Raw genomic sequence first — 12,012 nt, forward strand, 5'->3', positions numbered from 1 at the left:
GGTTGCCTCAATCTGAGTCAGTTTACATATAAACTTATGTATACTCTGTTATTTTACATTTGTTTATATATTTTCTTCCAATTACAAACTCATTCACACAAAAATAAATCATAGATAAATAATACAGAGCAGATTTAATAAAAAAAAAACATAATATTGCGCAATACAAGCATTTGTCTTTACAATGGGTGTTTTTTAACCATGTAACTTGATACATCTCACATTCTACAAGTTTGGCAGATACAAAACATTCCAGTAAAACAGCGTGTTTTATGTTCTCTTCATTATATCAGAAAAATTCATAATACGTATTTTTTTACAAAATATTATAAAATATGAAACTTCTGCTACTCAAGTGCCAAAAAAAAGGATCTACAATATTTACAAGAATTACGAAAAGTCAAAATATTTATCTACCGGCGTTGAACAGTTTCAATTTTTGCAAACATTACAAAGTTAACAATTAATTTGCAGAAATTCCAACTTGAAAAGAATAAAAAAATAATCATCATTAAGTGTCCACTCCGCACCTCCGTGACACCGAATCCGTTCGTGTCATGATTTATACAATCGTGCCGTGACAGTAATAAATAATAAGAATAACGTACGATATCTGTGATTGACAGATAAAATAGTTGACAAAATTCGAGATACACACATGCAATCTCGACTTATGTTATATGTAAATCAGGCTAAACTAACAATTCAATGATTCGCATCACATAATAATACGTAATATTTACTGGAATACTATTGCCTCCTCCTTATAAGTAGTGTAACAACGGAACGAAAGATAAGTACTTATGTACAATCAATGCAGTTCATATGCATGTACTCTACTCATGGTGTTACTTTTATCTCAAAAAAATGTGACAATTGACTTTGACTTATCTTAACTCATACGGCGACTATACACATCCATAAATACCTCATCAATCTATATGCGACTTTTTAATACGTGTCGTGCCCTTCTCCGTCAACTCGTATCGTGTCCTTTCTACCTCTTCCGACGACACTGTTGTAGCCGAAATCATCGTCATAATCTTGCAGACAGCAGGCCCCTCTTGGGACGGTCGAGGACCAGTAATTTATCTGCTGGTGGGGGTCACTGTTTCGACATGGCGTGTTGTGCCTCGGGGGACAAACAGTTCCAAAATGTGTTGCTGTTAAGTATTTCATTCATGCTAATTTTTACGTCATTCCAGACGATGGGAAACATTGAGCAGACCGTGTTGAAAAGTATGGATTTTTTATTCAGAAAATTATATATATTTTTGTAATTGACGTGTTATTAATTTAGACTCTGTATAATTCACAGGTATTCAAAACGACACGCCAGGATTTAATGGGGATGGGTACACTTCATTGTCGATAATTTATGGAGTATTTTCCATATCTAATTGGCTCGCACCGTCAATCGTGGCGTTATTTACGGCAAAGTACATAATTTATTCTTCATTTTCACTGAAGTCTCTTTACTTAAACCCCACTCTGCGAATTACTGATATTATGTAAATGTATGCAGGTATTCCATGATTTTTGGGGCCGTGTTATACACAGCGTTCATCGCCAGGTAAAGTTTGATGAAAATAATAATGTAACATCCGGTGCATACTTATAAAATATTTTGATCCAATTTCGTCCTTAATACATAGTTTCCTTTACCCTTTGACATGGCTGCTATATTTGATGTCGGCCGTGTTAGGATTCGGGGCGGCTGGTAGGTCCACAAAACGTTAATTAAAATGAAAAAGGATGACTTATTTAATTCACACTATATTTTGATTTAGTGATATGGACCGCTCAAGGGAGTTATCTTACCCTGTGTTCAAACGAAATTACAATGTCGCGAAATTCTGGCATGTTTTGGGCCATTTTACAAAGCAGGTATGCACATAGGGACAGAATTCGTAATAAATACCATTATGTAATGATCTTATAGCCATATTTAATGATCTTGATTATCAAATTGTAGTATGTTTTTTGGAAATTCCTTCGTGTTTTGGCAATTCGAGGGCAAGCAAGATATCGACAGATATACTCGCAATCTCGTAAATATTTTATATTTCTGATACAAATAATTTACTTAGAATTTTACACATATTTTCTAAGATTTATTATGAACCGGAAGGTATTCAGCGTCTTAACGGGCGTCGCCGTTGTGGGAGTTGCCGTCATGTGCCTTTTACGAACTCCGCAGTAAGTTTTAAATAATCATGTCCTCGCTACATATTTAATATTTTCAAATGCCTAAAAATCAGTGCAAAAATATTAGATCGGATGATGACCAGGCGGTACGACCCCCTCCTTCCGACGTGCCGCAAGAAGGCGCTCTTACCGCTCTTAAACAAGCCGTCCAGCTCTTCACCCGCCCAAACATGATCCTCCTCGCCTTCACGTTTTTCTACACGGGTACCAATTTAATCCATGATTTAAGACGACCAATCGAGGTCTCCCAGCGTATGCTCTACGATTTGGAGCAAATTAGTGTTAATCGGTTACAAATTTGATACGTATGAAATTTGCAAAAGACACGATCTCCCAATGGGCACGTCTGGCAGAGATATTTGCATCCCAAGAGGAGAAAACGTGCAGTCAATTTCGAAAGTGTAAAGCTTGTCAACCTTAAGTAGAGTTTTCTCCTCTTCGGATGCAAATATCTCTGCAAAACGTCCCCATTGGGAGATCGTGGCTTTTGCAAATTTCACACTAGTTAAATTTGTAATCTAGTGACGCTAGTTTGCTCAATATCGGAGAATGTACGTTGGGAGACCTCCATTGCAAGTAGATAAATTACATAAATATGAATTTTTTCTACAAACCGATCAGGAATCGAGCTGTCTTTCTTCAGCGGCGTTTACTCCACGTCGGTCGGATTTACAAATAGATTTCCGGAAGCGAAGAGATTGGTCGGCCTTTGTGGGATTCTGGTCGGTCTGGGAGAAGTATCAGGTGGAGCGATTTTCGGCCTTTTAGGCTCCAGAACGGTGAAGCATGGACGAGGTATTAATTTATGCAGAATCCCGAGTAAAAATAAAATTGAAAAATTATTGTGCTTATTTTCACAGAAATATTGTTATTTTCGCAGATCCTATAATCTTACTAGGCTTCTTGTCACATACGGTCGCGTATTACTGCGTTTTTATTAATTTGCCGGATTTGTCACCGTTAAACCCTACGGATCAAGTAATTTTTGTTGCATTTCACATTCTTTTTAGCCCGAGTCAGTGCTTACGTACCCATTATGTCTTTACTCTCGTAAAACTTATCTAATCGGCTCGAAATTTTTCACCTAGAATATGCTAATATATAGGAATCAAGATCGAAAATGATCAAGATCTACCCAAAAATGAAAATGTTTTAGTGGGGTACATACCCACTTAAATTACTAATAATAACCTGACTCGGACTAAATGAGGCTGTAATTTTTTTAAATTATAGTATTTAATGCTTTGTTGAACTCTAGGTCTCTTATTTAAGGCCTCCTTCAGTCATCCTTGTAATGCTGTGTGCATTTTTAATGGGTAATTACTTGACTTTATTGACCTTGAAATATTTGCATGGCTAATATGTAAATGAAAGGCTTGAAATCCATTAGGTTTCGGAGACTCATGTTACAATACCCAGATTTACTCCATACTCGGTGGATTATATCCGGACAAATCTGCTCCAGCTTTTGCCTTGTAAGTAATCAATTACTTTAAATAACCTAAATTTCGTTAAAAGAATTTAACATAAAACTAGATGACTTATCGCCAAACTCGTCAAAATCAGAACATTTTTAATACTTCCTCGGCTCTAAATAGGAATTTGTTTTAAAATTCTGAACGGCAAAATTGTAGAGCAGGGAGTTACCAATTAAAAAAGATTTTGAGTTTTTCAAAGGAAAAGATCTCAAGTTTAAAGAAGTCTTTAGAAAAATTCAAACTCCTCGAAAACTCACCGGCATTCAATTAATCTACTCACTGACTACAAATTTTCCGTCCAGAATTTTGTAATAAATTCCTAAAACTGAAAAATGATTAAAACCGTGACGATTTTGGGAATGAGTCACCAAGTCGTACGTTAATTAACGTTAATTAAGTCAATTTTAATGAATTTATGTAACCCAAAAACAGATTTAAATTCACCCAATCCGCCGCTGCTGCGACTTCATTTTACTACAGTTCCATCCTCACGCTCAGAATTCAGTTGGCAATCCTCCAAACATTTTGTGTTTTAGGGACGCTAACGTTTTTCCAGGTGGAGTGGGCTTCCGTCAAAAAAGCGGCGTCCGTCCAAACTCCGGGAGAGTCCTGTGTCGAGGAAGAAGACGAAACTGAAGGATCGACTCGTTACGCAAAAGACTAATCAGAGAAGCAACAATACAGATATCCTAAGTCATAATATTTTATAAATGTGTATGCTGTTAACTAAGTCACTATTTAAATAACTACAATATCTACATGATGCAACATTCCGCATTTTGTATTCCTTATTACCGGAAATAAATAAGATCAAAATAATTTGTAAATAAACACAAACTGAACTACCTGACAAATATTCGCAGTTTTCATCAATTTTTCCATGCAAAATTCCATCTTTTTATAAATAGGTCTGGTTCTTGAGTTCCTCTAGCAAAAATTTCCACATGTTTTTAGCCCGAGTCAGGGCTTATGGAACCGTCATGTCCGTCCGTCCGTCCGTCCGTCTGTCCGGCACGATAGAGCCAAAACGGCTGAACCGATTGACTTGAAATTTTTACCATATGCATATTGGACAAAGTTAGGAAACGAGTTCGAAGATGGGCGAAATCGGTCAAGTGGTTGACCGGTGGGGGTCATCGGAGTGGGTGGGGTATTATGCACCAAATTTCAAAATTGTCGTAGAAGGCTGAAATTGGGTACAGAGGTTGCTAATGGCTCCTAATAGATAAAAATGACTTTAAGTTTGAAAGATTTTCATCTTGAGGGACCCTATGGGATGACCCATACTGATTTTTCAAAATCGTCATAACAAGCTGAAATTTGGTAGAGAGGTTGCTAATGGGTCTTAATAGAAGAATATGACGTGGAATTGGTAAAATTCTTATCAGGAGCGACCCTATGGGGTGACCCATACCGATTTTTAGAAATTACTTTAAAAACATTAAATCCGGCAAGGTCATACCTAATGGCTTCTCATGAAAGGATATGAAGTTAAAAGTGAGCGAATTTTAACCAGAGTGACCCTGGAGGGTAACCCATACCATTTTTTAAGTTTAATTTTTTCCATCTGAAATTTGGTACGAAGGCTAAAAACCACTTCTTGATAGCAAATATAGCTGTGGAAGTTCAAAGTGGTAATATTATGTCGGTCAATTCGGAGAAAAATTTAGAAACAGCTAGGACTCACGGAGTCAGGGACTCTGTCCCTGACTCGGGCTATATGGAGTCTGCACTGTAGGTTTTTTAAATGGGTCGATCTGTAATTCGCATTCATATCAAGTCTAAATTTTCAACAGTCTGTCCTGTGTGTCATCCATTACATATTTTCTCCATACATATTCATAAATATGAGATTCACCTTCGCATTCATGCCAAATTTCGCATTTTGCTACTTTGTGTCACTCTGTCTGTTGACCCTTTTCTCAAGTGAAAAGAAGATATATGGATTTCATGCCTAAGTTGTTCTAGGGGAGACAAGGCAACGCTTTAAATGCTTGGGGCGAGATAATATTGGATGAAAGCTAAAATATTACACAAAGAAGCATCGCATCGATCAAACTCGATAGATTTGTCACAACTTCCTATAAAACCAAACAACTTAACATTACAAATTTGGGGCTGATAGGAATATGGAATTTGCTGGAAGATACGGTTTTCAACATCTTCCCCTCGAGAAGTTCCCTTGCTGGGAGAATAAGGAGATAAAGGAAAAGTTAACCAAGTGGTCCATGCTGGACGGAATTCGGTTGAAGGCGTACTCCTTCACGCGTCCCTTTAAGGACTATTTACACGAGGAATTCATCAAGGTATGTATCAATTATTCATATGGATGCAAATATGTTCATAATTATTTATTAACCGATACAATCAAATAATTAGTCGGTAGCAATGTCATATGGACAGTTTTAGAAATCCAGTATTAAAATAATACCAAGTATTTGTATGACTCTACCAATGTGATATTAACGAGTAATACGGTGTAGTAATAAATAGCTCAGTATTAAAGTTTTACCATATCGGCAGCAAAATTTTATGGTTTAAGACCAAACGGTAGCAACTTTAACGCCGAGAAATCAATATCTGCGTGACTATTCCAGATTTCTTCCAGTGTACATATTTATGGATTTACATATTTACTATTTACGTACATGCGTATAATACATGCTTCTTTATTTGCGCAGAAATTTTTTGCATGTCCAGTCGTCACTTCAACTTTTGAGACGGCGAACAACTTCAAATTCGCACCCATTGGTGACAATCATAAACAATTTATATATACATAAAAACTGATTATGCTATCTTTGTAAACATGCGTGGATATGTACACAGGCACCCCAGCCGAACTCGTCAAATTCAGTAAAGTCTCCTGCACCCACACAACAATGGAATTGTTCGACAAGCTCACCCAAAACGAGGCAATTGTTCGCCAATGTGGAGGAATTGTTCAATGCGCTCCGGAATATGTTCGTCTCCTTGACTTTACCGAAGGCGGTGGTGATCAGCACAGCGATCATTTGGAACTGGAGGTTAACGACAACCTCAGAAAGGTAAACAGGATTACCGTATGTGCACAGTGTTTCGGGTGAAAGTAAGTAAGCATTTGCAAGAAATTAGGGGGAGAAAGGGGTTTCTTGCAGGTAAATATTTTGACCTGCAAGAAATACAAGGCGCTAGAAGCTACGCCCCGCCGATATACTTCGTAAGGCGCGGGGCTATGTAGATGGCACATATTTCTTGCACTTTCTCCCAGTTTCTTGCACCTTGTATTTCCTGCATTTCCAGTGCAAGAAATGTAGAAAACACACTAGAAACGAAACACTGACCGCAAGAAAGTGGCTTCTTGCAGCTATTTCGATTTGCAAGAAATGCAAAGTGCAAAAAACTACGTCGCGCTGCTATTCCTTCATTTGGCGCGTGGCTAGATGCCGCATATTTCTTGCACTTTCTCCCAGTTTCTTGCACCTCGCATTTCTTGCAGTTTCTTGTTTCACAGTGCAAATAATTCAGCAAACCCGCAAGAAACGAAACACTGAACAATAACCTACATACTTTCATTCATTTATTCAAAATAATAATCTCAACTCTTCCCTTTATTCAGACCATTCTGACCACCTTAATCCCACCTCTGGCCAGATCATCAGAATTGGAGATTGAGCCCGATCTCGAAAACGTCTTCAGCTCCGAGGACACAAAAGAATTCCTCTTTCAACTTTTCGCACACTTGGTCCTGGGTGGATCCCTGTGTCAATATGAGGATTACATCACCCAATACTTGGAGGTGACTAAGGTCCTCTACAAAAATCTCGTCTCAGTCATGCTAACCCCCGAGGAAGAGGGGTTGAGTGTGGTCTCATCCATTTTTAAAATCCATTCCATTTCAAACCCGGCTTTTTCAAGGGGTAAAAACCTATTATTTGGCAGACAGCATATCAACAACTTTTGCTACCTCATTGTCAATCCGTATAAACAGATTTGTTTCACTTTTTACCATAATGTTTAGGTCAATATTGTGTAATGTCATTTGCGGCGAATGAGAAATGTGTACAGTAAACAACATAATAAAAAGTACGGTTAAAAATATCTTACTTTTAATTTGAGGATTATTTGAGTCGATGAAATTTCATTTTTAATTCATACCTATTTCAAATTCAGTTTTTTTGCAAGAGGTCAAAACTTATTATCGCAGACAGCATATCAATAACTTTTGCTACCTAATTGTCAATCCGCATAAACAGATTTGTTTCACTTTTTATCATAATGTTTAGGTCAATATTATGTAGCGTTGTTTGCACCGAGTGAAAATGTGTACAGTAAAAAAAAACAAATAAAAACTACGGTTGAAGAGCGTTTCAATTTAAATCCGAGGATTATGTACAGAGGGCGGATATATATTTACTTTTGATTTTTTCATTGGATAACGACCAACGGCCAAACCTTCTGGATGTCCCCCAACTCTTGTAGGACGTTGTATAAACAAAATTTAAAATAAGGTGGTGATTATAACAATTAGTTGATTTTTAGGGGGATACCCCTGGGGGGTTGGACAGACTGGTTTTTGGAGAATTTGTAATTTGACACATTTAATTCTTTTTTTGGAGTCGTGATTTATTAACGTAAACATTAAATTCTCATAATTCTCATGGAGTGAAATAGAGAGTAGTTCAGTGTAAAATTGATGTATATTCGGTCATTGTACAGATAAATTAATCCTTAAAATTAAAATGAATTGACATGTATGGAATGTTTTAATTGTTAATATACGACTTGTTTTGTTTAATGAATTGTGGTTCTATTATCTTGAATCTATAGTCTTTAATTCTGTATGCTGTATTCCCAATGTGAATCACAGGCTGTAATTTGATATCTTTGTCTGTGGAGACGGATACTAACACGCACCTGGATGAGGAGTTGGAAGAAGATAAGCTCTGGGAAGATTTCCTACAAACTTTCCAGCGTCAAGAACTTACATTGTACACAGCCCTGTTCAAAAATTTAGTTTTCATTCAAAAGTCAGTCATCCCGATATCTGATTGATGATTTTCATTCGCATTCAGTCATTTTCGTTCAAATTCATTTCATTTCATTTCATTTCAATTCATCTGACTTCATTCTTACTTTGGCCAATGTATTAAGCATAGGGTGAAAAATGAAAAGAGCGAGAAATCTTTCATTCACAGTCATTCATCTGAAATGACGGAATCTTTCAGTCATTTTCATTAAAATCACGGGAAATTCATTTTCATTCACTTTCACTCACCATCATAATCACTGAAATGAATGAAAATGAACAGGTATGATTGTACCGTGATGATGAAGGGGATTAATACGAATATTCTGGTAAGGAACAACAAATATCTACATATATTGTATCTTGTTCTCCAAGTTGGTAATAGTCCAGTGTTGTTTTGTAGTTTGCCTGAAAATAGTTTTACTAGTTGAAGTTCATTAATTCGTATTTCTTATCTCTTCTACGGCTAATTATGAATTTGAAAAGATTGCTCAGGCGGAAGGAGGTAATCTAAAACCGCCCACCAGTAAGTGCAAAGAAGAGAAGGCGCCAGCTACTTGTGAGGATGATGCCGATGTTTTTACCCAAATCGACTCATCCGATGACGGTACTGCGTCACCACCCCCACCGAAAGTTACAAAATATTATCAAGACACCTATTGCACTAATTTTGCTGGTCTTGTCCTCTACCCTGGTGAGTATGAGACCGAGGATGATGATCCTAAATTTTACCCAGATCATGCTGTCCCCAGCACAGCGCTGTATCCCTATAGGTATTGAACTTGAACTCATTTTTTTTCTACTGAACCCTGAGTTAGGGCTTGTGTAACCGCTATGTCTGTCTGTGCGTTCGACGCATAGTCTTCGTCTGTCGGTAAATATCTTAAACCTCTGGAGCATGACGGGTTGGGATGTGAAGGTCCGAAACCCTGTGCAAGCCACGGAGTTGGATAGGGTATAGGATTAATTTTTGGATCATTAAGTATAGGTTTTTAAACAATTAAGTAATTAAGTATTAAGTAATTTGATTAATTTTAAACTTCGAAATCTTAACTGGGGTAAAGTTTTACCTTCTCGGAACCTCGATTATCCATATTTCTACCTTCTATCTAATTTTGGGCATGTTATTTCCCAGTAAATCCCTTACCTAAATATACAACTCCGTGATAAATACTTCATTCACCCCGAGTCAGGCATTGAGTTCGCTTCTACATTTTTGTCCCAATTGACCTATTACCACTCCCGTGAATTTTTGTTTCAATATTTTCTATTATTTTGAAGTTTACACCAAATTTTCGAATTATTCACAAACAAACAGTCATACCGCTTCCATAAGCCCTGACCCAGATTAAAACCTACACTAGCTACGCAGAGCCAGCTGGGATAAGTAAATCTTCAACTATGCACACTCGTCGGTTGATGTCCCTAATTTGCACATTTTTACCGAATTCCAACCAAATACTAACTTTTAATAATCTTTCCGATATTTGGGGTTGATGCAAATTTTTAGCCCCACCCAGGCCTTATGTAATTCTCATGTCCGTCTGTCTGTCTTTCGATAACTCTCGAACGAGTTGACTGACCGACCGACTTGAAATTTGTATCATGTGCATACTGCATACTGGACAAAGTTAGGAAAAAAGTCGAAATTTTGTACCGAGCTTGCTAATGGCTTCTAGAGGAAAATTAAGATTTCAAACTCATACAATTTTTGTCCAAAGGGACCCGAGGGGGTTACCCATGCCCGTGCCCGTGGTGAAATTTGTCAAATTTTAATTTATATTCTTCCAGAACAGAACAATTAGCAAACACTACCAAATTTCAGTTTTGTACAACAATTACTGAGTTATTGAAATACTGACGGACAGACGGCCACGAATATCTCGCTATATAAGTTTGTCTTGTTGTGGAGGAGATCCCAAAATAGATAGATGACGCATTCCCTCTTTGAACTTTGACAATTCTCTGAAACATTAATGACGTTGCCTTCTTCTCTTCTGTGAGGCCTGTGAATAAATTGCTACAGTAAATGTAATAGTGTTTCTGCCAGAATAATATTTGAATATTAATTTCATGTATGAAAAATCGTGGAAATGTTACTTTCACCCCTAGGCGGATGTTTTATTTTTCAATTTATTAACTTACATTTTATTTTCAGGGGGGTCGAACCGCATTGTCCATCTATGACTGTTATGAAATTCATTTCCGCTTTGGGAGGAAGAAACGAGCGGCAGCAAGTACAATTGCTAGGTGCGCCATGACACGTGACATGACACGAGGGTTAATTGAAGAGGGAAAAAATTAATTGTTAATAAACAATCAGTTACTAGAGGGAAAAATCGCCGAGGACGACATTGGTACGGTTTATTCGTTGCACATAAAAAAGCTCATCGTTAGCAAGATCTTAAATATTGTCGTCTTATGATTCAGGTCGTTTCTGGAAACCTTCCAAATTTAACCGGTCCCCAGGATCAACCAACGGTCATTCCAATTCCACTGCTATCACTTCTGGCGGCCGAGCCCCCAGAAGACGGGGACAGCGAGGCGTCATCATTAACCGGTACTCCAAGCACTGTAATCAGCGGCAGTCGGAAGAGGAAGCAACGCTCCCCCATCGAAAATTGCAAAGAAAACAATGCAAGAAACACGACGTAGAAAGAAAGTTTCTTGTCGTATCCAAGAAATTGGCACCAGTTGACGTTTTAAAGGTAGAACTTTTGTTGCTGGGATTATTACCAGAACGTGTCTAATATGTGGACAATTTTTAAGACACGATTTAATTTTTTTCTGAGTCGTGATTTTGATTTATTAATGTATTTAAACATTAAACTCTCGTAATTCTCATGGAGAGAAATAGTTCAGGATGGTATACTCGAACACTGCACAGGTAAATTAATCCTTAAAATTAAAGTGAATTGATATGTATAGAATGTTTTGATTGTTAATGTGTGGCTTGTATTGTTGATTAATTGTGGTTCTGTTATCTTGAATCTATAGTCTTCAATTCTGTATGCTGTAGTCCCTCGGTCTGTGATTTGATCTTTGTCAGTGGAGATGAGATGGAGACGGATACTGACACGCACCTGGATGAGGAGTTGGAAGAAGATAAGCTCTGGGAAGAAGATTTCCTGCAAACTTTCCAGCACCAAGAAGAACATTGTACAGTGAGGATGAGGGGGTGAAGAATTTGAATGCGAATATTCCTCATCTTCTGGCAACAAATATCTACATATATTGTATCTTGTTCTCCAAGTTGGTAATAGTCCAGCCTCTATAGCGTTTTTTTGTAGTTACCCTGAAATTGTTTTTTTTTTCTAG

At 37.4% G+C, this 12,012-nt stretch overlaps 2 protein-coding genes and 1 long non-coding RNA gene across 3 annotated transcripts; all 3 read left to right on the forward strand.

The window, feature by feature from the left end:
* The first annotated feature begins 489 nt into the window (after positions 1–489).
* LOC110856280 (UNC93-like protein MFSD11) lies at positions 490–4,536 on the forward strand. The gene is made up of 13 exons (XM_022104759.2): positions 490–1,239; positions 1,319–1,439; positions 1,526–1,573; positions 1,656–1,720; positions 1,791–1,887; positions 1,976–2,051; positions 2,132–2,199; positions 2,276–2,412; positions 2,830–3,003; positions 3,089–3,186; positions 3,467–3,524; positions 3,599–3,683; positions 4,119–4,536. Exons 1-13 carry the CDS (start codon positions 942–944, stop codon positions 4,348–4,350), a joined length of 1,557 nt encoding a protein of 518 aa, XP_021960451.1. The 5' UTR covers positions 490–941; the 3' UTR covers positions 4,351–4,536.
* Positions 4,537–5,783: 1,247 nt separating this feature from the next.
* LOC110856421 (cilia- and flagella-associated protein 300-like) lies at positions 5,784–7,751 on the forward strand. Its single transcript, XM_035856979.1, has 4 exons — positions 5,784–5,992; positions 6,368–6,437; positions 6,516–6,733; positions 7,285–7,751. Exons 1-4 carry the CDS (start codon positions 5,816–5,818, stop codon positions 7,684–7,686), a joined length of 867 nt encoding a protein of 288 aa, XP_035712872.1. The 5' UTR covers positions 5,784–5,815; the 3' UTR covers positions 7,687–7,751.
* Positions 7,752–10,858: 3,107 nt separating this feature from the next.
* Positions 10,859–11,980, forward strand: LOC118437733. The gene is made up of 3 exons (XR_004836312.1): positions 10,859–11,051; positions 11,125–11,581; positions 11,692–11,980. It is a non-coding gene; the product is annotated as an uncharacterized LOC118437733 (long non-coding RNA).
* The last annotated feature ends 32 nt before the right edge of the window (positions 11,981–12,012 follow it).

This window comes from Folsomia candida, unplaced genomic scaffold (assembly GCF_002217175.1).
Source record: "Folsomia candida strain VU population unplaced genomic scaffold, ASM221717v1 Fcan01_Sc015, whole genome shotgun sequence".
Taxonomy (NCBI): Eukaryota; Metazoa; Arthropoda; class Collembola; order Entomobryomorpha; family Isotomidae; genus Folsomia; species Folsomia candida.